The 26,193-nt window shown below is 29.2% G+C and overlaps 1 protein-coding gene across 9 annotated transcripts in view; it reads left to right on the top strand.

Annotated features, from left to right (window-relative positions):
- The window catches only part of LOC145258267 (E3 SUMO-protein ligase PIAS2-like), a 319,485-nt gene that overhangs the window by 211,433 nt on the left and 81,859 nt on the right, over positions 1-26,193 (top strand). For all 9 annotated transcript variants that reach the window (XM_080116258.1, XM_080116255.1, XM_080116257.1 and 6 more), the window contains 2 exons: positions 21,947-22,078; positions 24,580-24,664. In XM_080116258.1, coding sequence (XP_079972384.1) covers positions 21,947-22,078; positions 24,580-24,664 — 217 coding nt within the window. The remainder of the gene's footprint in view (positions 1-21,946; positions 22,079-24,579; positions 24,665-26,193) is intronic.

Raw genomic sequence — 26,193 nt, 5'->3', positions numbered from 1 at the left:
GCAAAAATTAAATTGTAATCATTCAAACTGAAATAATTTATTAAAGAAAAATTCATAAAGAAGAACGAAAAGAAATTGTGTATACCAGAAATTGTAATCATTCAAACTGAAATAAGTTGTGCTGATTGACCGCAAAATCGGGTATCAATTTAATAGAACGTTATTATTTAAAAGTGATCCCCCACGTTAAAAGTTTCTAAATAGACTTACGAAAAATTTCTTCCTGCTAATATGAAAGTGAAGTCTGTTATTGACGATAAACCACAGAAAAAAAATAAAACAGGAAACGGAATTAATGTTACAGTTCGTTCAGGTCCGTCAAAAGGTCTTTTTTGTGACCTGGTAGACCAAATGAAGACTTACAGTTAAAAGGTTGATTTTTAGGGGTATTCGGGTCTGTTATGAACGAATATAACATTTAAAATTGTCACCGGCAAATATCTTCCATCATTTCGCTCAGTATGTTACCTAGTGGCCATTTTGAATATTATCGTTTACAAGTAAAATAGTCAATCAACCTCGTTTTCGATTTTCCAAAATTTTATTTGCAAGAGTGAGAGTGGGATAGCCATTGGGGAGTAGGGCAGGTCGATTTTGGAACCCCGGTGAGGCAATGGTGATGATAGTTGGGGTTTGACATAAAAATGACCTACACAAAATATTTTTTTCAAAATTGTTGTCTTTGCTTGAGGAAATGACTTCAAAAGTTGAAAAATTGAAGCTATTAAAAGTTTTTCGGTGATTGTCCAGAACGTCCCGTCATCAAAACAAACTGTACTGTTAAGAAAATGGAATCATTATTTAGAAAATTTTAATTACATTTTTAAATAAAATGAATAAAGATAATGAATTAATAAAATAAATATTAACTGTAAAGGCAAAATTATGTTTTTTAAATAATAGCAACCAAAGTTCGCTTTTTCATTTCAGGAACTTTTTTGGAGCGGAAACATTTTAGATTTCACTGTCGCAAAACGCTCGTTATTGGTATTGAAAAATAACGTTTGTTTATTATTTAATTTGAAAACATTACGATTTAGGCTTAATTATATCGAAAGGAAAAATGAAAAAGACTTGTTTAAAATATATATTATTATATTTCAAGTATATGCAGAGAATTTAAACATATTCGTTTTATCTTTTTTAATTTGTTTTTCTATTAGGTTGGTGCAAAAATAATGGCATATTTTTGACGTTCAAATGAACGTCAGAAACATTGTTTTAACCAACCTAATATTTCACATAAAATTCTATTTGAAATTTTTTTTATTAAAATATGGTAATACTCCAGTTTTATATTAAAACAAACCAAAAAAAAATAGTCCATACAATTTTATTCTACATATTCTTTACGAAACATAACCACGTAAATTTTCAAGTTGTTCTACTTAATAAAAAATACTTTGCAGAAAATTAGTGTCAAATTTTAATTTCTTTTATTTTCAGGGAGTAATTGTTTTTAAGCAGTATTTTTCTTCTAAAATTATATTTTTAAAATCAGATAACCCACAAAGATTAATACGAGTAAATAAGAAAACTGCTTTAAAGGTTTTCCTTATTTGTGCATCTATGTTATTGTGCTAAAATAACTTTATTATTTAGAAAACAATTCTTAACATGGGGAAGATAGGAGGTTGTGTTGTAACTATTCTGTACCTTTACCTAAAAATTTAATAAACAAAAATTTCATAAAAATTAAATTTAACTTGAAAATACTATTAAGACTGGCATGGTAACATAGGTGCACAAGCACTGGTTTTTCAAACTCTAAACACTCGTTTAAAATGGCACAGCAACAGCAAGAATGAATCTCTTTATGAGTAAATTCATGTTATCGAAGGAGGAGCTAAAGTCTGCTAAAAATGTCTAAACTAAACACTACTATGCCTCTGATTTAGTTTTGTCCTCTCTCTTCAATACATCTAATGCAACTCTACAAAGTTTTTCATTATTTCTTATAACCAGCGCAGTTTCCTTCAGTTTTAATACATTTATTTATTTAACTTTTCAGATTAAAATGTCAGTAAAAGCACAACGTTCAGTTTTAACCCGTGGTTCATAAAATTTGCTGGTCCACCTTGTCGTTTGGATGAAACAACACCTCCAACTTCACGACAAGTCATCCAGTTTAGTTATTTCCTGGAAAACAGTTATCGTCACTTAAAAAATAATGGAATTTCTATGTTAATTGCTAAGGAATTAATTAGTATTTGGCAAGTAGTTTATCCACAATTGCCCTTGTTAGGGGAACGTTATATAGGACAGAATGTCAATATATTTTGCTATAAGATGGCTAAACAGATTGACAGGAAATCTCTTGCAGCAACCAAAGTGAAAAAAATGAAGGAACTGCAGGACAGATTGTTTGATTTATTTTCTTGTAGCTGTAAACTTCCTGACTTGAGATGTGATGACTTTGCAGTAAAGTGCAAGACAGGAAATGGTCAAAAAGGCATATAGTCTGCACTTGTCCTGCTAACAAGGAGGTAAAATTAATTCTATAGATTCACCTGCAATTATGTTCCTTTTTTTTTTTTTTTTTTTGTGGAAAATAGAATAATATATTGGTATTTATTATGTAATCTGGCTCTATTATTAAACATGCAAATTTTGCAATTTTCAGGTTCCACTAGAAGAACTGTAATTTAGAGCAATTTTTGAATTAATTGATGAAACAAGAAAAAGCTTAACATTTATTGGTCCTTTGGGAAAATTTTATAACAATAATTATGAAGATTTGCCTCAAGTAGAATTCTAAAAAAAAAAAATAGTGTCCCTCCCAATCATCATTATCTGACAGCAGAATAAACAAATAATTTAAGTGTGAAGACCAGAGTCTACTTTTTGAGAGTATGCTGTTGGCATTTCTCGAGAAGTTAAACTAAGATATGCAGCTTAGAAAATTGGGCCCTTGAATCAAGCAAGATGGCTAACATTAACCACAAGGTTAATGTGTTTATGGACCAGAGTTGTCTATCTTCAAACACTATGATAAATTACCCATTCTGGTCAAATTTATCCAAGTGTATGCAGTTAGTTGGTTTGAGATCCAAACCAACAATTTTTTTAACCAACAGTATATTTTAATACGATTCAGAGAACAAAACAGTTAACTGAAATCCAAATTACTGTTTTAAACAGTTCCAAATATAGCGCTTTTGCACTACCGGAAAATATAATATCGATGCTAAACTCAGATGAATTGGATGTGAGTCTTCTCTCACATCCAATTCATCTGAGTTTAGCATCGATTTTTTTGGGCATTCAAACGATTTTGTCCATTAGGTAAATAAATACTTATCCATTAAATTTTATTAGTTTTCTCAATTTACCCAAACAATAGTCAGTTTTATTCATCACAAAAATATAAAAAGTAAGTGTTTTCAAATAATTGTTTTTTGTGTTGTTTTTTCCAGAAATAGTGAACAACTCAAAAAAAAAAGATTGAAAAAGATTACGGCTATCAATTTTGCAACCAAACATTGGTCAAATTTGATTGATTTTTCTAAAAAAGGTTGTATATGGGCAGGAAGCAAGACATAGATACATTATTATAAAGTCATTGTGCCAGCAAATTAGACCTTCATTTTTCTTGAAAAGAAATTATACAGAACAATTCTATTATAACAGTTTATATTGTTGTGTTTAATAAAAAAAATTAAAATACATGGTTCTGTAACTTGATACAAGTTACAGAATTACAATATTGTGTAATACATCTCCACATATCTTTTTAGATTGTGAAATTTAAGACTTAGTTGCTAATTAGCTTTTTTTTACAATTTTTGTTTAATTAATGCAGTAAAAGTTGAGATATTTTGCTAGTTGTGATTCATAATTAAAATTATAATTCATGTAATTATTTTTCTTTCAATGTATCTGAATATATCAATTTTAATTGGATTTTTTATAAAAATAATGAAATTTCAAAGTCAGTGTTGTATAAAATGCTATGAAAATGACGGATTTCTCAACATTTTTCCACGCGATTTAAAAAAGGTAAATGCTCAATTTTCTGTTCAAGATAGGAATCTAATTTTTGTATCTGTTCTTATCACATCAAATCCTAACTATCATCACCAGTGCCATGTTGATTTTTTGAAAAAAAGTTGCAAATCAACCTGCCCTATTGGGGAGTACCGTCTGCACAAGGGAAGGGGGGGGGGTCTGCCTCATTTTTTTTTTTTTTTTTTTTTTTTTTTTTTTAATTATAATTTTTAATAGATATTACCTTATGCTACAACAGAACACCGACCACTCTAATTTGGTTTTCAAGGGTATTCGAGGTTGCTGACAACGAATCTAAGAATCAAAATTTACCGTTTGCATGGTATGAACCCCTGGAACTACTTTGCTCCTTTTCACCGCCTTTGTTTACGCTATGCGCCATCAATTTCTTACTGAAATGTACGTTCACGCGTAGTTACTTGACATTTCACAAAGTGCATGAATACATGGCGGATATTTTAAATGACAAATATTTTTCATCAAAAAAAAAAAAAATCACTTTTTTTTGTGTGTTACGTGGTATTTTAATGCCGTTTAATTGATCTAAATGAAGTTTTCACGAGCAGGTTCAAAAACATTTTAAAAAATTGGGGGGGAGGGTAGAACTTGTGTAGTTTGACAGGTGCTTCTGCAGTTTAATTAACCGTTTTTCCATAAGTAAGGCGCCAACATTTACCCAGTATAGAATACTGTTTAACATTTCACAAAAATTCTGTTTAGAGGGGCGGGGGGGGGGGGGCTGCTCCTCAACCGCCCCCCCACCAGTTCTATTATTGAATGAATAATAATATATGAAATTACAATTTTTTTAACTTTGTTATTTCTAATGTCCGCTAAAAAGATTTCTTCACGATGTGATAAGTCACTTCACTACACGCACGTGAACACATCATGTAAGAAAACAATACTGAAGATGGTGAAACGGCATAAAATAGTTCCAGGTTCTAGGGGTTCATACCATGCGAACATTAAATTTGCGACAGGTTTGATTATCACATTCGTTGTCAGCGATCTCGAATACCCCTAAAAAACAAATGAGAGTGGTCAGTGTTCTGTTGTAGCATAAGGTAATATTTACCTAATTTTCTTTAATTTTTTTATTTTTGTATCTCCTCTCCAAATTAAATGAGAACAAAAAGGGGCCGATTTGACCCCCCCCCCCCCATCCATCTAAAACTAAACCTTTCCTTGCATGGACGGTACTTTTGGGGAGAGGGGCAAAACGAAGCCAGGTTTGCTTGTTTTAAAAAAAAAAAACTAGATTGGATTGACTTTTTTACTTATAAACAACAATATTCAAAACAACAACTAAGTAAGATATTCAGCGAAACATCAGAAAATGAAGGTCTTAATATCATAAGAACTATTTGCTGGTGACAATTTTAAATGTGATATCTGTTCAAAACATACTTGAATACCTCTGAAAATCAACTTTATAATTAATTGTAAGTCTTCATTTGGTCTACCAGGTCACAACTACCAAATTAAAGAGTAATTTTTTGTTTTTTGTTCGGAAAGGACGCCTTTATATTATCACTATTTTTTTTTTATTATTGCCACATAAGAATTTTTTTTTTTGTTATTTATGAGCTGAGCCATGGCATGTCTTTTGCCTATAAACTTCCAGAAAATATTTTTGAATTGACAAATTAAACTCTTCAAAGTAACTTTCAAATTTCCCATAGCCTGTTTGAAGTCTTTGGTGAATAAGGACAAATTTCTGACAACAATTAAAGTCCTCTTAACCTTAATCTCTCTCCAAATGAATATTGTATTTATAAAGCACTTATTACTTTAGCACGAATAAAAAATACTTTGTTTACCAATGACTACTAGCACAGCTTTAAAAAAAAAAACGTTTCACTATTTTTATTCTTCCCAAAATAGCATTTTTTATTCGCTACACTACCCAGCATTGGCCAAGAGTTTTACTTAGATTTTTTATTCATTCACCCCCACCCCTACCTTTTCTATTAATTTCTGTGATTAAAAAAAAAAAAAAAATTGGCACTTGTGCATTTAAACCAGTTTGTGAAAAATGACAGCTAAAAAATAAAAATTACAGGAAAACATGGAATGTTTGCTTTTGAAAAATAGCAAATACTGACAGTTACAAAGATGATTAAGTAGAATTTTAATTAAAAAAAGAAAAATAAAATGAATGTATAAGATTAGCGATTTTACAATGGCGTGACACCATGTATCATCTTTATTTTATAAGATTTATGTGAAAACCTAAAAAAAGTTAGTTTGATTTAGTTCCCTTGAAGGGCTAACAATGCTTCACTACCGGACATTTGATTTGAAGGCAACTATATTGCTGTCAGCTGGAAAGCAGGCCAGCGAAACACAATTCCACATGCAGACAGTTCTATGGGGAAAAAAAGCTTTGTTTATCGAATTTTTGTTTAGATTTAGGTACAGATCACGAGTGGGGAAACTATTGATGGTTGTTATAGCTAGACAAGTGTTTATTGTGAAAATTTGACGAGAGAGGACCAAAGATTGAAGCTCAGATGAGTACTTGTCATAAAAATAGTGATAGAGCAAAGGCATGCTTGCAACGTCTCTTCTGCGGGAAAGAGGTTGCAGAGAAGATAAAAGGGCATCATCTACCAGGTTTCAAAGCCAGATTTGAACTTTGTCAAGTCAGGATAGGGTGCTCTGACCAGATATGGCAACAGCACTCCATTTTAGGATGTATTTGGCTCTTTACAGGTAGAGGATTGCATCGAAAGTTAGGTACCTTCTGGAGCAATAAAATAATACAACCATTTTTCTAGTGACCTTGATAGCAGATTTTATATAAGTCTTCCATTTCAGGTCAGGAGTAAAGGTCAGACCAGAAGTTTGGCAAAACATATAAAAGGCCAAATTCACAATTCTCAATTTCCAGTGGTTCTGATAACAATTAGGCTGCTTATTTCTTTTATGTTGATATAATTCAAATGTATACTATCTATATATGAATAAAAAAAAAAAGAGTATGTTTGTCTGTATATTCACAGAAAATTTTAATCAAAGAATCTTAAATGAAACTAATATCAGTGATGTTCACTATATTAGCTTCATGTTGGTGCCCTCTCTTGTGATGACAGCTACACTAAATAGATATGTTACTATTAAAAAAAATTCCTTTGTTCCAATTATTGGTAACTAATTTAACTCATTAGAGTCAAATGATTTAACAAAGTTAAGTGTTAATTTAAGCCATTTATTTGAATTGTTTATTGCATGTGTGTAAATTAGTTTATCAAATTTTCTTGCTTGTAGTAAATTTCATCAATAGTCTGCTAAATTTAAATACTTAATACTATAAGGGGAACTATTATGTGTGTGCTTTATTGTTTACCAGAATATAATGTTGAACTTATTATTTTACACTTAAGCTTTAAAGTCCATACTGAGTACAGCCTTTAAGCTTGTTCGATATCCAGTGGTTGGGGTTATCTTTATTAAATTATCTATTTATAAATGAATGTGTTGTACACCTTTGTTTACAGATGATATGTTAACTTAATTGGTTGCATTTCTATAATTAAAACCTGGCAGTCTGTTGTGGTTTTTAAATTGCAAAGAAAAATATATGCCAACATATAAAAAATGGTTGTCCAAATTTCTTGGCCCACTTTGCATAACACAGATGTCAAAATTTGATAGAATTTTGACATCTGTTTTTGTCATTCTTATCAAACATAATTTGAGTTAACAAATCATTTGCATTCTTCAGCTTTAATTTTTGCTACAATTGTAAAAGAAAACTATATGAAGATCTGAAACCGAATACAATGCATAGAACAAAAGTCATTTGATGGCCAGATTATAACAAAAAGTGAGAGCAATCATAGCAGAAAAGTAAAATATGTAAAAAGAGAAAAAATGGAGGAGGAATAAAAAAGAAATAGGTCAAATCACCATTGCAAAAAGGGTTTTGAATAGATGATTTAAATATAGTTTTATTTGTGGATAATGTTAAAAAAAAACATGTTGAGTGTTCAAAGATGAATTTGGAGATATATCAAGAAAGTGAGTCAAAATTTTTCAAAAGACTGGTTTTACGGGATGAAACCTGGATGTATCAACTTGATCTAGAGATCAAAAGCCAGTCAATGCAGTGAAATGCTTGAACTCAGCAACTCCAGATTCGAAGGGTGCAACCCTCATTGGCAAAGTCATACTTAAAGTTTTTTGCAACCAGGACAGAGTAGTAATGACAGATTTCCTGGCAAAAGGTACCATTATTACACTTCACTTTTAAGGAAGTTAAGAGAGGCTGTCAAAATCAAGAGCAAAACAGCATTCCAATCGACATGTTGTCAAATCAGAAGCATGGACGTGTGACTATGAAATCCTCCCCCATCCCCCTTACTCTTCCTAGCCATGACCTTGTTTTTGAAAAGGAAAGTGTTTCCCATATGATGCAGTCTTGATTTCAGAAGAACCAATCCGGGTTGTTCTACAAAACTTGTCTCTAGATGGGAGAAATATGTAACCTTGCGTGGTTCCTATGCAGAGAAAGATTAATAACTGTGTCATGTTTTGTTGTTCTGCTGGTTTCTTGATGAAATCCGATTAAAAAGTTTTCCTCGTGTCTGAATACTCTATATAGCAAATATCAAGTCGGTAGATCAAAATTTTGTTGAGTATATAGGTTAAGAAGTGTCCTCACACATTCCTACTTTTATAGATATGTAGATTAGGAATTAAAAATATAGTTTAGTGACCCCAGATTTTTGCATTGTATAGTCCATTTAGTGGATTTAAGAAATAAAGCGCAAACAAAATATTTTCATCTTTTTATACCCATTTTATGGGGCATAAAAACTTTTTTTTTGTTCTTTACTAAGACTCTTCGATGCATGATTTTAGTCTTTGATCAGTTTTGATTAGATTAATTTTTTTTTTAATTAAACTATTCTTTGATGGGAAATATTGTATTGTAAACATATACAAGTTGGTGTATTTGTGACCTTATATACAATGTCACTTTGGGGGATCCATTTATATTCTATTTAATTTTCATCTTAAACTTATTTCAAAACTAAACACTAATGTTTTTCTCAACTTAAAAACATCACCTTAAATAAAGCCGAAAAGCAAATCAACTAGCATAAAATATAAATAACATAATGTAATTAGATTATATATATTGTTTACTTTTTTTTTTTTTTTTTTACTGTTGATTGACAAAATACTATTTCATTCAAACTCTTATTTTCTCTAAAGAAACTTGATTCAAGCAAATCACATTTTATCTCCATTAAAAAATGTCTTGCTTATAAACTTTTGAAGTTCCTTTTTTTTTTTCTTTAATTTAATTTTTTTTTTTTTTTTTTTTAATAATTTGAATGTACAGAGTTTTATCAGATGAGTGAAAAATTTCCCAATTTTATATCACAAAAGAAACTTGATCTCACATTACTATCCTTAGCCACACTAATAGTCTAAAATCTTTGAATTGTGAATGTTTTTCATCAATTAGAAATACTTATTTGAATCTATTGTTTGGTTTTCCAGAAGGAACTTATAATAGAGGACTACCTTACAACTTTTGGATGAAAACTGAGTACAGTCAGTAGTTCATTTTGCCTCATGTCTTGCATTTTGTGTTGTCAAAGTAACCAATTTTTATTGACCCTCAAAAATTTGTTTTACAAATACAATATTTTTGTTACGTTAAACAAATTATAAAAATCCAATTGCATCTCAACGTCACACATAAATGGGTGGAAATGGTTGAGTTCTTGGATATCCTTCACGTGTCCTCATTAGATTGTTTATCAACCTGGTCTATCTCTGTGAAAGCTCACTAAGAAAACATGTCAAACCACTTTTGACTGTCCTCTCTATTATTCACACGATTTCTTCATAAAATACAAATGTTCGTTCTGTGCATATGTTTTATGATTATCTTATTAAATGTCATACAGCAAAGTTATAATTCTATTTACTATATAAGAATCTTAATTAAAAAATGTATAAAACAATTTGGTTCCTTTTAAAGAATTTTATACTGACATTAAAACTTTAACCTAAAAAAACAAAGAGGACACCTTTACAGTTATTTTCATTTTAGGTTTTATGTTCTCTTTCAAAGTTACTGTTAAATTATTATTTTTTTATTTCTTTTGTTATTAAGAACTGTTTCTTTGTAAATCTGTGTGTATATGATAATTAAAAAAAAGAAAAAAAAGCTATAACCAGGTTTGATTGAATTGGCATAATCATAGTAAATATAGTTTACATAAATTATTACAAACTATTGCATTTCTGTTAGACTTTTCTGTAAAATTCCAACTTGATGGAATATGATTTGATGTCTCATTTTTAATCTCATTAAATTAAACATCTTCCAACAACAACAGGTTGAAGATTAGCACTTTTTTATAATTGCACACAAAATATTTATTTGCATCATTAAAAACAAATTGGAGTTTTTTTTGTTTTTGGTTCTGACATATTTTTGTTGCTTTAGTGTTTTCCTATTTTTGGCAACTATCCTATCCATATGGATACATTCAATATTTAGCAATTTAAAATCAATTCATTGTGAATGTGTATAGTATATGGCATCTGTTTTTCAGTCAAAATAGAATGAGCTTTCTGCTGTTGACAACAGGTTGAGATTTGAATATTGTTGCTTCTATTTCTTGTGAAGAAAATGCCATTTCATCTTAAACAGTCAAGCTCAATTATATCAGTAAGATTTTTTCTTTTTATTTTGTAATCTTCAAAAGATGGAAAGAAAGCCGAAGAATTTTTTTTTTTTTTTTAATCACAATGCTGCATGAAGATGAGTGGTTGCTGCTCCAAGCCCTCATTCATATTATGTAGGTTAGGGTTAGTTGGCACCTCAATGACCTAATAAATGCTATGAGTTTGGAATGGTGATAACAGCTTCTTTGACTGAATTTCATATTGTCAACAATTTTGTTTTCTTATTTCTTACAATACAAAATGATTTTTATTTGAGAATTTCGAGACAACTTTTGTTTTTGAATTTAATAAATTGTATTGTTTGATCTCTTCTTCTCATCTTGGTTGTTTTAACAGCATTTGCTTGATATGATTCAAGTGCATATTTTCAAACATACGAATCTATAGAATGTCAAAATGAAGCCTTTATTATACACATGAGTTCTTATTCTGTCAGCCATGACCAATAAATGTTATTTTTTTTTTTTATTATTCTTAGTTATTTTTGCCTATAATAAACCATCCTCCTCTAGAAAAAATATCAACTAAAGATTCCTAAATTTGAAAAGATACACCCAGAGAAAGTTACATTGACTGACTACCACTCTCATTTAGAGACTGATCTGCTTGTTTTTGGTTGACCTACAAAACAGTTGGCGGTCTGGCACTTAGCAAAAGGTTTGGGAGGGGCTTACTAACCTGCACCATTAATTAGCATTTAGTTTGGTTCTTTATTTATCATTCTTTTTGGCTGATTGTAGATCTTCTCTCTCCCCATCATCACTCTTGTATACATATATTTATTTGTTAATAAACTTTTATCGAAATTGGGGATTTTTTTTAAGTAGATGAAATAAATGCAATAAGCAAAAAGATTTTCTTGTCAAAAAGAATGACACTCAATCTCCCCACCCCCACCCCCAAATCAAACGACATAATGCCTAAGTTGAATGGAAATTTGGTAATTTTTTTAGTTTAACTAAATTAAATAAGTAAAATGGGAATCAACTAAAATGAGAATAATAATGTAAACTTTTTTGTCTGAAATTAGAATAAAAAATTATTTATTTTAATTTATATTAATTTAAATAAAAACAAACTAGAATTAATAATTTCAATTTTGTATTTCAGTATTTGAGAAAATCTATTTGTATTGCCTACGAATGTGAATTGTAATTGTGCTTTCAACAAAACAGATTATACATTGATATGCTTGACAAAGATGAGATTGTCACTCTTCAGAATCTTTTTCATTTTTCAATATTACTAATCACACTACTAATCATTAGTGACAATCCTGTATCTAAATTTTTCAATATTACTAGTCACACTACTTATCATTAGTGACAATCCTGTATCTAAATTTTTCAATATTACTAATCACACTACTTATCATTAGTGACAATCCTGTATCTAAATTTTTCAATATTACTAATCACACTACTAATCATTAGTGACAATCCTGTATCTAAATTTTTCAATATTACTAGTCACACTACTAATCATTAGTGACAATCCTGTATCTAAATTTTTCAATATTACTAATCACACTACTAATCATTAGTGACAATCCTGTATCTAAATTTTTCAATATTACTAGTCACACTACTAATCATTAGTGACAATCCTGTATCTAAATTTTTCAATATTACTAATCACACTACTAATCATTAGTGACAATCCTGTATCTAAATTTTTCAATATTACTAGTCACACTACTAATCATTAGTGACAATCCTGTATCTAAATTTTTCAATATTACTAGTCACACTACTTATCATTAGTGACAATCCTGTATCTAAATTTTTCAATATTACTAATCACACTACTAATCATTAGTGACAATCCTGTATCTAAATTTTTCAATATTACTAGTCACACTACTAATCATTAGTGACAATCCTGTATCTAAATTTTTCAATATTACTAGTCACACTACTAATCATTAGTGACAATCCTGTATCTAAATTTTTCAATATTACTAATCACACTACTAATCATTAGTGACAATCCTGTATCTAAATTTTTCAATATTACTAATCACACTACTAATCATTAGTGACAATCCTGTATCTAAATTTTTCAATATTACTAATCACACTACTAATCATTAGTGACAATCCTGTATCTAAATTTTTCAATATTACTAATCACACTACTAATCATTAGTGACAATCCTGTATCTAAATTTTTCAATATTACTAGTCACACTACTAATCATTAGTGACAATCCTGTATCTTAATTTTTCAATATTACTAATCACACTACTAATCATTAGTGACAATCCTGTATCTAAATTTTTCAATATTACTAGTCACACTACTAATCATTAGTGACAATCCTGTATCTAAATTTTTCAATATTACTAATCACACTACTAATCATTAGTGACAATCCTGTATCTAAATTTTTCAATATTACTAGTCACACTACTAATCATTAGTGACAATCCTGTATCTAAATTTTTCAATATTACTAATCACACTACTAATCATTAGTGACAATCCTGTATCTAAATTTTTCAATATTACTAATCACACTACTAATCATTAGTGACAATCCTGTATCTAAATTTTTCAATATTACTAATCACACTACTAATCATTAGTGACAATCCTGTATCTAAATTTTTCAATATTACTAATCACACTACTAATCATTAGTGACAATCCTGTATCTAAATTTTTCAATATTACTAGTCACACTACTAATCATTAGTGACAATCCTGTATCTTAATTTTTCAATATTACTAATCACACTACTAATCATTAGTGACAATCCTGTATCTAAATTTTTCAATATTACTAGTCACACTACTAATCATTAGTGACAATCCTGTATCTAAATTTTTCAATATTACTAATCACACTACTAATCATTAGTGACAATCCTGTATCTAAATTTTTCAATATTACTAATCACACTACTAATCATTAGTGACAATCCTGTATCTAAATTTTTCAATATTACTAATCACACTACTAATCATTAGTGACAATCCTGTATCTAAATTTTTCAATATTACTAATCACACTACTAATCATTAGTGACAATCCTGTATCTAAATTTTTCAATATTACTACTCACACTACTAATCATTAGTGACAATCCTGTATCTAAATTTTTCAATATTACTAGTCACACTACTTATCATTAGTGACAATCCTGTATCTAAATTTTTCAATATTACTAGTCACACTACTAATCATTAGTGACAATCCTGTATCTAAATTTTTCAATATTACTAATCACACTACTAATAATTAGTGACAATCCTGTATCTAAATTTTTCAATATTACTAATCACACTACTAATCATTAGTGACAATCCTGTATCTAAATTTTTCAATATTACTAGTCACACTACTTATCATTAGTGACAATCCTGTATCTAAATTTTTCAATATTACTAATCACACTACTAATCATTAGTGACAATCCTGTATCTAAATTTTTCAATATTACTAATCACACTACTAATCATTAGTGACAATCCTGTATCTAAATTTTTCAATATTACTAATCACACTACTAATCATTAGTGACAATCCTGTATCTAAATTTTTCAATATTACTAATCACACTACTAATCATTAGTGACAATCCTGTATCTAAATTTTTCAATATTACTAGTCACACTACTAATCATTAGTGACAATCCTGTATCTAAATTTTTCAATATTACTAATCACACTACTAATCATTAGTGACAATCCTGTATCTAAATTTTTCAATATTACTAATCACACTACTAATCATTAGTGACAATCCTGTATCTAAATTTTTCAATATTACTAATCACACTACTAATCATTAGTGACAATCCTGTATCTAAATTTTTCAATATTACTAATCACACTACTAATCATTAGTGACAATCCTGTATCTAAATTTTTCAATATTACTAATCACACTACTAATCATTAGTGACAATCCTGTATCTAAATTTTTCAATATTACTAATCACACTACTAATCATTAGTGACAATCCTGTATCTAAATTTTTCAATATTACTAGTCACACTACTAATCATTAGTGACAATCCTGTATCTAAATTTTTCAATATTACTAGTCACGCTACTTATCATTAGTGACAATCCTGTATCTAAATTTTTCAATATTACTAGTCACACTACTTATCATTAGTGACAATCCTGTATCTAAATTTTTCAATATTACTAATCACACTACTAATCATTAGTGACAATCCTGTATCTAAATTTTTCAATATTACTAATCACACTACTAATCATTAGTGACAATCCTGTATCTAAATTTTTCAATATTACTAGTCACGCTACTTATCATTAGTGACAATCCTGTATCTAAATTTTTCAATATTACTAGTCACACTACTTATCATTAGTGACAATCCTGTATCTAAATTTTTCAATATTACTAGTCACGCTACTTATCATTAGTGACAATCCTGTATCTAAATTTTTCAATATTACTAATCACACTACTAATCATTAGTGACAATCCTGTATCTAAATTTTTCAATATTACTAATCACACTACTAATCATTAGTGACAATCCTGTATCTAAATTTTTCAATATTACTAATCACACTACTTATCATTAGTGACAATCCTGTATCTAAATTTTTCAATATTACTAGTCACACTACTTATCATTAGTGACAATCCTGTATCTAAATTTTTCAATATTACTAGTCACGCTACTTATCATTAGTGACAATCCTGTATCTAAATTTTTCAATATTACTAATCACACTACTAATCATTAGTGACAATCCTGTATCTAAATTTTTCAATATTACTAATCACACTACTAATCATTAGTGACAATCCTGTATCTAAATTTTTCAATATTACTAATCACACTACTAATCATTAGTGACAATCCTGTATCTAAATTTTTCAATATTACTAGTCACACTACTTATCATTAGTGACAATCCTGTATCTAAATTTTTCAATATTACTAGTCACACTACTAATCATTAGTGACAATCCTGTATCTAAATTTTTCAATATTACTAATCACACTACTAATCATTAGTGACAATCCTGTATCTAAATTTTTCAATATTACTAATCACACTACTAATCATTAGTGACAATCCTGTATCTAAATTTGTGAAAAGTTTTCACATTTTCAAGCCAGGATTTTTGGGCATTCTTTATCTTATGTAATAGAAAAATAAAATACATCTCTGATTTGAGTGATGCCTAAGATAATAAAACCGATAAGTAAAGTTTGAAATATTTAGCATATAAAATATGAAGTATATCGTTTTGTGTGCAATTAAGCCATTGTTTTGTCTCAGTATAACAATGAAAAATTGAAAATAAATGAATAATTGTGAGTTTTATGTCTCTTGTATTTTAATCGACCTCATTAAAAAAGCTTTTTTGTTCCATTTTCAGATGATTTGTCTAAAAATGAGTTGTTAGTAAAACGTTCATCTTTTGATGAAAACTATAAAAATTCTTTGATCGTTCTCCAAATAACCTTTGTGTTATTTCTAATCTTTTAAAAATATTTACTATTTTACACATATTCTCTTCTATATTTATTACAGCTTGTATAGTTTTTATTTATTAAATTGATTTAATAGTAACTACCTCCTTTGTGACGGTGTTGACCAACCTTGAATAATTCATCATGAACACAGATCCCACAAGTTTAAAAAGATCAGAAATTTCTTTTTAGTCCACATTCTGTATTATTACTAATACCATGGTTAAGAAAAAGCAAATAGTTTTGTTTTAGTTAAAAAAAAAAAATCAGATTGAAAAGGAATCAGTCAAAGGTTTTGTATACAAATATTGTTTTATTTTTTAAAGATCCTTAGTTAACTATTCTATACCATAATCAGGAGATACCATCAAAATTTATTTGTTAATGTGAGATACCATCAATCTTAATATGTAGGAAATAGTATTAGTTAAGTGGTGGCCTAATGAAAATTATACCTATGAAGGAAATCACTTGGTGTTTTGGGGGGGCATAGGAGGACTTAATTATAAGAGAGTACCTTTGTGGGAGTACACATTTGAGAGAATCAGTTTACTTGAATTAAATGTAAAAGTTGCTGTTTAGCATTAAAGATCTGCAGAGAAATTGTTTTTCTATAATTGCTGAAGTTGCAAAAAAGAAAACATTTTATTATATACAACATATATCAGTTTTCATGATTAGTTATATCTATAAACATTTAAAAAATACATTTGGAATATTGATTCACTTTTAACATTTTCAGCTTGTGTTATTTTAGTATTTGTGATTGGAAAAAATATTGACAAATTAAAAACTTTTTGTTCCTCCCTTTGAAAATTATTTTATCACCAACTTGCGGGATCTGTGTCCTAGCATTATCCACAAAACCAAAACTGCTCATTACATTCGATAGCTGGAGTTTTATTTTGTAAATGTGTTGGGGTTTCAAAATAACTATGCATCTGCTAAATAAAAACCAACTTTGTTTAAAATCGGCAGTGTATAAAATTTGGATATATTTTTTAATGCAATAGTTGAGAAAATTTAAATTATTGTTTTATTAGAAAATTCTGCCTGGCCAGACAATATAAACGATATCTGTTTTAGTGATATTTTTAGTTATTGCTATTTCAAGCTTATGTTTATTTCTTTCAAAATGGGAAACAATTATATAAATCAATATAAATATAGTCATATCCTGAGTTTATTCTAAGAATTAAAAATTTTCCAAAGAATACATTTCAAATTTAATCTTTTAAACTCTAAAAATGTCCTATTAAAGCACAAATTCTTGTTTTAATATATTTATGATTATTTTCCCAATCTTTAGTATTTTCAATTCATTATTTTCTTAGCTAATGTATGCTGAAAATATTTTTTGTTTGTTTTTTTAACTAGAGAACCAAAATACTAATTTTTTGCATATTGAAATTTTAATCTTTGCCTTTTAGTGAGGAGCAAAGTGTGATATCTGTTCTAATGCTGCACATCATCTTTTCAATTCTTAGTGAAGTAGACATCCTTATCGACTAAAACAATTTTGATTTTTGTTCTAATCCAAAGTGCTCCTTTGGAGGAACTGGATTTTTCCCACATTAATTACTGGCCTTGTGTCTAATAATTTCAGCATGGTATGTACAAAATTCAGGTTGGCAGGTTTTTCATTGAAGAAAATATTTTTCATTTTTGTTCCTTTACATATTTTGATTTCCTAAAAGTAAATGATTTATTAACAAGATAAATCAGGAAAATGCAATGTTTCAAATTGCACAAGCCACGTTTTCTGATAAAATTGCGCTTTAGTGATAACGGATGGGGTAGATTACTTAACCAATTTTTTTATATTTGTCATTTTTTCATAACTATTTTTATTTATGAATTGAAATATCTCTTGTAATCTGAAGAAAACCAACCTTGCTTGGATCTACTGAAAATGAAATGGCAAGCTCTCAACTCCGTTATAAAAAAAGGCTGACTGCCTCAAGTTAGGGAGTTGGCTGCGAAAATTTTCCTTGACTCCTTATTTCTGATTTCGATATTGATAATTATTAAAAAAAATATTCAACTTAAATTTTATTTGCTTTAATTTCTCTGCATGTTAATCTCATTGTATTGTAAGTGTTTGTCGCCAAATCTAACGATATCATTTCTTTTACTTTATGCATCAACTAAAAGCAAGTTTTCATTGTATTGTAAGTGTTTGTCGCCAAATCTAACGATATCATTTCTTTTACTTTATGCATCAACTAAAAGCAAGTTTTCATTGTTGTTGAATCTTTTACTACATGTTTTGTTTTTCTCGTTTCAGTTGTATAGCACATTTTTACTACACAAATTGTAGTAGTATTTTTATGCATTTTGTCAGATAATCATTCCCAGTTATGTTATAAAAGTAATAAAAACTCTATTCTCGTGCTCCAAACTTTGAACCCCATATTATGATATGTTGTTTTTATTGTTTATAAATGCACAGTATTGTAAAAAACTATTTTTATACAAAATTAATAGCAGCATTGGATTCTTTGTAAATTTATTTAAAAGATATTTTGATTTTTTTGTTTTCAATAGCATTAATCTGTAAAAAAGTTGGTGTCATGAAATTCCTGAAAAATTTCCTCCTTATTAAGAAAGAAATGGTAAAGGAAGCTATAAGATAATAAATAGATAAGGCTGCACGACACTTAATTGTTGTTGCATAACTGTTAAAGGCTGTAGGTGAAACACATTTGAGATGATCATGAATTGACAAATTAGATCATAAAAGAAGAGATTATTCTAAAAGACAGTTGTGAATTGTTACAAGGGCAACAGGGAAATTGCAGAGGTTTAAAATTGATAGGTCAAGTCCTGAAAGTGATTGAACAGAAAATAAGTCGGATAAGCATAGATGACATACAGTTTGGTTATATGCTTAGGCAAGATACCACTGGTTCTATATTTATCACAAGTACCTTAATTAGAAAACCTGTATTTTGTATATCTGAAAAAACGATTGTCATTAGAGATTGTTTTGTAGGTTTTGCATAAACTAGAGACAAATGAGTGACCAGTGAAGATTTTTTAAGCAATGTAGAGAAATGCTCAAAGTTGTGTTAGAATTAACAGAATATTTAGTGACATTAGGCTTCTGTACTGAGTCTATTGTTTTTTGTCTTAGAAGGGAGTTTCATATGAGTATTGAGAAAAGAGGCTGTATGTATGGATGATTTAGTACTTGCCTATAAAACTATGAAACGTTTGTAGAATTTTATGGAAAGTAAAGATCTGAAAGGGAATGTTACAAAAGCCAAATTGATCAATTATTCAAAGTTTAGGATTGATGATTTGGATTATTTAAACTACTGTTCTTGTTTTTGATGTTTATTCTCATAAAGTTTCATTTTTACGTGCATATTTTCAGATTTAGGAATCTATCTTTTGAACTCTATAATCTATATAAAATTTTGAATGAAACCCTTTATTTAATGCGCATGAGTAGCTTGCTCTTGTTCCGTCAATCAAAATTGTATTTTTAGTATCGTCTGCACTGAAAATTAAATCTTCAATCTCCATTAGAGCATTATTTAGAACTGATTATTATTTAGCACTTTATCTGTTATGCTATGAGTCAAAGTAAAATGGTTAAAATGCCTCTGCTCAATTTGTTGAAATGTATTTGGGTGCAATTCAATTTTTTGTTATACAGGGTGAACAGAAAGTCCTTGGACTAATTCAAAAGTGGTTTATTAATAGAAAATTACAAAAATATAAATTAAACATGAATGAAAATTATAAGTTAGGAAACCAAAAATAAATTCAAATTATTTATTTTCAATGTGATGTCCCTTCCTTTCGATTAGACGTTCAATTCTCTGTCTGAAGTTACCAACCGAGGCACGCTGCGTTTCCTGAGGTATTTTAGCCCATTCACTCAGAAGAGATGTCTTCAAAGCATCAACACTTGGATGAGCAACAGAACAGACCTTTGCCTCCAACAAAGACCACACCAAAAAATCTATGGGATTCAAATCAGGCGATGCAGGAGGCCACATCTCCTTACTCCAGAATCTTGGAAAATGACGTTGGCACCAGTCCTGAGTTTTTCTGGAGGTGTGGGATGGTGCTCCATCTTGTTGGAAGGTGAAAGGCTGATCTTTGAAGTGTTTCTTCATCTCTTCAAATGCTGGAACCAAAATATCGTTAATGTAGCGATCTGTGTTGATCTTAACCCCCTGCTCCATGAAAATCAGAGGTGACTTCCAAGATTTGGAGACTGCAGCCCACACCATGAGGGAAGACGGCTTTTGTTGGCGGAAAACTATTCTCACGGAGTCATCAATGTCTGCTGAAGATTTTGCGATTGTTAACAGTCGCTTCAATTGTGAAGAGTTTTTCATCAGAAAAAACGATCTCTCGCTCTGCCGTGCCAGCCTTCAGTTCTCCAAGAAGAAGCTTTGCTCTTTCAAGTCTCTTGTGCTTTTGGGCAGGTGTGAGGTACTGTCTCTTTCTCATCTTGTAGGGGGACAACTGGAGATTGTTTTTTACGATGGTTCTCATCGAGGTCACGCTCACATTCATGTCTTTAGCCATTTGTCTTGCAGATCTCTTCGGGTTCCTCCTTACCCTCTCTCGGACAGCTTTAATCACCTTCTTTGTTCGAGCAGTGCGAGGTCTTCCACTCCTAGGACAGTCTTAAGATGTACCAAGTTCCTTAAATCTGTTCACAACATGGTACACGGTGGATTTAGCCACTTTCAAGACGTTTGCTCATTTTTCTGAAAGTTTAAACAAAATTATTTTAATATTTTTGTTGAAAATAATTAGATCAATAGTTAGACTAAATACTTATTTTATTCGAAAAGAGAAAAAGTGATTTTAACAATATTTAATTTTAAAACTAAAATGGTCCAAGGACTTTCTGTTCACCCTGTACTTGTAAGCATTGATAGAGGATAGCCTGTTGTTATGCAAAAATTGTAACAGAATGGAGACAGATGTGGAGAAAGTATATTTGTCAAAGTTTTCTTTGGTGATACCATTGGAGCACTGGGTCTACTTCCCAGAGTTAAGAGTGGATAGAGTAAGTTCAGGGAACTTTTTCCTTTATTAAGTGTTACTATTATCAACTAAATCTTTCAGGCATGTATGCACAGTGTAATGCATGAAAATAAAACCTGGCCAGTTAGGATATGTGTTACATGGAAAGAAATGGTACAATGGATGTGTAATGTGAGTCTTAAAAATGGACTTAGTTTTGATGACTTCAGACGCTGATTAAATCTGTACAGGAAAATGTGTGGAGAATAAACAACTTTGATGGTATGACAACATTGAAACAGTGGCTGAGTTTTTTGAGTCGGTAGATATAGAACAGTTAAAGTATCAGGCCCAGTTCACAGGGAAAGACCAAGGAAATTATGAGGAAATGATAAATATGAACTTGTAAAAAAAGTGATCAATAAAACTTGTCCAAAGATAGATTAGTTTGAAATTCAATTTCATAAAGCTATCCAACACATACCAGCATGTGATACTGATGTTAAATCGATGATGCATTTGAATTTTCTAATAAAATATTCATAAACGACAAACATGTTTTCTTTTGTATAAAAAGATTTTGTGAATAAGTCATTTTAAAATTTGACAGCTATGTTCAAATTTTCAAAAATCCTGCTACTGTCATGTTTTTTTTATAAAATTACAAATATTTATTTTTACCAATTTAGATTTGTTTTAATGATTTTTATAATTTTATCAAATTTTTAAAAACTTTTACCTTTTTCTTTTTGACAGGCCCAATTGATTTTAGTAGTAAACACAACCACACAAGTCCTGTGAGTTCTTTACCAGTACATCCAGATGTTCGGCTGAAACGCTTACCATTTTATGACATTTTGGGAGAACTGCTGAAACCGACAAGTCTAGGTTTGTTCAACTTTTCATTCCAAAATAAAATCAGATTAACATTAACAGGAGTGATTCTCATCTAAATTAGTTCTTAACAAATTTCTTAGATAAATATTCTTTTTCTTTCATAAGGCAGCATATTTTGGGAATTGCTTCATCAACTCTAATATCATTTTACAAATAAATTGGATGAATTCACAAGTAAGTCTAAACAAATGGAGATATATTTAGGTCTACCTGAGGAATTATTTTATAGAAGAATTTTATCTGAATATTCATATTCTGTGAACCTATAGGTCATATGTTATATAAGTAATATATCTATCATATGCTACAAAAAGTGAATCGTAGCTATCTGTAAGTAAATTGTTTTTGTTATTACAATAGCATCTTATAACAAAACTATTCATGGATAAGCATTATTAAATTTTTAAATCTACATGAATGAAAATAATGAACACAAGAAGAAAAAAGAAGAAAACATAAAATGGTTGAAACCAATTTTTAAACACTGCAACATTCTTACAAGAGTGTTTAAAATAATGTCATTTCTCTACTGATTTTCATGATTTCATATTAGGTTGAAAAAGCCAACAGAAATTGGTGAAAATTTCCAATCCTGTAATGGAGAAAGAAAAAATATATATATTCAAAGATATATATCTATCATACTTATAAAAAAAAAAAAGTTTTATCAAACCAAGGGAATTATAATAAACGAAACGATGAATTGCAACTATCTGTAAGTGATTTGTTTTTGTTATTTAATTCCTATAATAACATTGCTATAAAATAGTTGGAATAAGATCATTGATTAAAATAATGTCAGAGAAGTCATAATATATAAATAATGTGAACGTAAAAGATACATATATTTAAATTGTATAACTGCTATAAGAGATTATTTAAAATTATGTTTGCAAACAATATTCGGTTTGAAGTGTCCGTTTCATGGTTCTTTATCTTATTCATATGAAATAGATTGGAGGCATTCTAGTAACATGTTGACACAATAGTATCTTTTTTTCTTTGAACTATAAACAAAACACCATATTAAAAAAGAGATACAAAATCTTTTGTTATGGAAATTTTGAAAAATGCATTGTTTTATTTATAAAGCTTTTAAAATGTATAAACAAACAAATATTGAATAAAAAAAGAATTTGAAAAAGCTATTTTACACAAAATTTTTGATATAAAGCAATAAAATCAAAAGCCAGAAGGGAAAAAAAATCAGTGTTAAGATGTGTCCATTTGATTGATCTTTTTATTTAATGCCAAAATGCATGATCTTGTTATTTTATCCATAACTGAAAGTTTGCAGAATATGTGCAATAAATCTGTCTAGATTTAAACTTTTTTTTTTTTTTCCAGATTCCATAGCTTGTTTATGTTGCAACTTTCACATGTTAATATCATACGTTCAACTTTCCGATAACATATATTTTCTTCCATTTCATTACAAATGAATTTAATCATCTGTCTTGCAAAGAATGTCATGAATTATGTTTCTGAAGAAGCAGATGAGTGTTAGATTGAATTGTTCTATGCAAAAAAAATTGCACTCCTTCACATTCATGTTGATGGAAATTAACAAGTGATTGTGAGCATAAGCAGTGAAGGAGAACTCAAAAGGAATATTGCATGTTTAAGTTAGAAACAAGTACAAAACACAAAAGAGGAAGTATAGTATAGTTTCTGTATATAAATAACTTATATTATTTCAAAAACTTATATTATTTCAAAAACCCTAATTTCCTAATTTGTATATGACAAATCTAATATAAAAATATTCTGTGTAACTTTCCTGAAGATGTTGATTGAACAAATCAAATTTAAATTACAGTTAATTTGAAATTTTGGTGGTTGTCCAGAATTCACCCTATATTAAAAACTAAAATACAAGGGACAAAAATACAGAAAAATCTTTGATGTGTATACCTGTGATAGAACGAAAAGATCATGTTCCAAAAATCACATAAATTGGTCAAGTAGTTTTATTTTATAAATAAAATCATTTTAAAAGGTTTTAAGTGATTAATGGAAAATCATAGGCATTACAAGATTTATCTCAAAGATAAGGACTTACTCATAAAATTTGATTTTTTTATTTAAAAATGAAACTACTTGATCAATTTGATTTTATGTACATTGTACAGATTTTTTTTCTGAGGAGAATTCTAAACAAGAATTGAGATTTTTGAGGAATTATATTTGTCTTCCAAGATTAATATTTTTTCCAAACTGATAAAATTAATTATATTTGTCTTCCAAGATTAATATTTTTTCCAAACTTATAATATTAATTATATTTGTCTTCCAAGATTAATATTTTTTCTAAACTTATAATATTAATTATATTTGTCTTCCAAGATTAATATTTTTTCCAAACTTATAATATCCTCATAAAAAAAGTTGAAGCAAAAAATAATAAAAATATAAGCACCTTTTCAGTAAACAAAGTTTTCAATTTTCTTTTTTCAAAAATTATAAATTCAATTATAACTGCATATTTTCAGTCCCTAAGCCCACTGGTCGTTTTCAGGAAACCTTCTTCATATTCCACCTAACTCCACAACAAGCACAAGACATTGCTATGTCCAGGTAAGTTATTTTTGTATAAAGTTCGATTCAGTATGTCAAAGGGTCAATTTCATTATTTCAGCAAATTCTACATACCGTAGTCTTTCAGCTCTTATTCTATTGAGACGTTTCTCTAGTAATTATTGATCCTAGTATCCTATATATCCAGGACTATTTATATATATATATATATATATATATATATATATATATATATATATATATATATATATATATATATACACACACACACACACTAGAAAGAAAAGGAAGTAGTGTCAATAAAACATACCAAAAACATTTCCTTCCTCAAAACTAGGAAAATAGTAGATGGATACATGAAGGAAAAGACGTACTCTCAAGTCACCAACATCACTAACCAAAACTCCAAATATGAAATACTAATAAACAAATTGTTACAATTGGGACCAAACGACTTGCCCAAATTTATAAATGAAATCAGACCAATCATATCATCAAAAATTAATCATCCCATTAAATCATCAACTAACGTTACCAATAAAACAAATTCTCAACCAAAATCAGAACATCCAAGAAAGCAAAGTTGATCAAAAGAAAGACCACAAAAATCACCAGTACGTTGTGCAGATGCTGAAAAAGACGAAACTAGGAAAAAGAAAATCAGTTAAAAGAAAGACCACACAGGTCCCCCCCCCCCATCGTCTTCCCCGTGGTGAAAAAAACACACTTGAAAAATAAACAAAAGATACATCTACCAAAAAAAAAACAAAATAATATAAAGAAATTACCACAAACAGAAGCTACTACTATTACAAACAGATTTACGGAATTAGAAGACATGGAAACTGAAGTTACTCCTCAAACCAATAAAAAATCCTCATGAATTACAAGATAATCCAATGGAATTGCCGTGGATTGAAGGTAAACTACAATGAAATTTTATTGTTGCAAACCAAATTTAATCCTTTGATTATTTGTCTCCAAGAAACCTTCTTTAAGAATGAGGAAAATTTGAATATAAAACATTATCAACAATATAACTACATTAATAATACAGGACTTAGAGCCTCTGATGGTATATCAGTATTCATTAAAAATAACATACCCCATAGCCAAATTGAATTAAAAACAAATTTGCAAATGGTTGCCATAAGAGCAACTTTACACAAACCGATAAGCATTTGTTCTTTATACATACCACCACATGAACAAATAGATAAAAATGAATTGGAGAACTTAATAGAGCAAATACCCAAACCCTTTATTTTCCTAGGGGACTTAAATAGTCACAACACCTTATGGGGATGCAAGGAAACGGATAGAAAGGGAAAGAAAATTGAAAATCTAATAAATAAAAATAATCTATGCTTGTTCAACCAAAAAGAAGCCATTCACATCAATCCAACAAATGGATCGCTTAGTTCGCTTGATTTAACTATATGTGACCCTTCCACTTATCTGGATTTTTCTTGGAGCATATTCGATGATGCCTGTGGTAGCGATCACTACCTAATCATTCTCAAAAACCATGAAGAAATATTTGAACATCCACCAAGATGGAAGCTTAA

This window comes from Euprymna scolopes, chromosome 33 (assembly GCF_053919585.1).
Source record: "Euprymna scolopes isolate OS-2025 chromosome 33, ASM5391958v1, whole genome shotgun sequence".
Taxonomy (NCBI): domain Eukaryota; kingdom Metazoa; phylum Mollusca; class Cephalopoda; order Sepiida; family Sepiolidae; genus Euprymna; species Euprymna scolopes.
The sequence above is the reverse complement of the archived record's forward strand: the minus strand, read 5'-3'. Positions and strand labels throughout refer to the sequence as shown.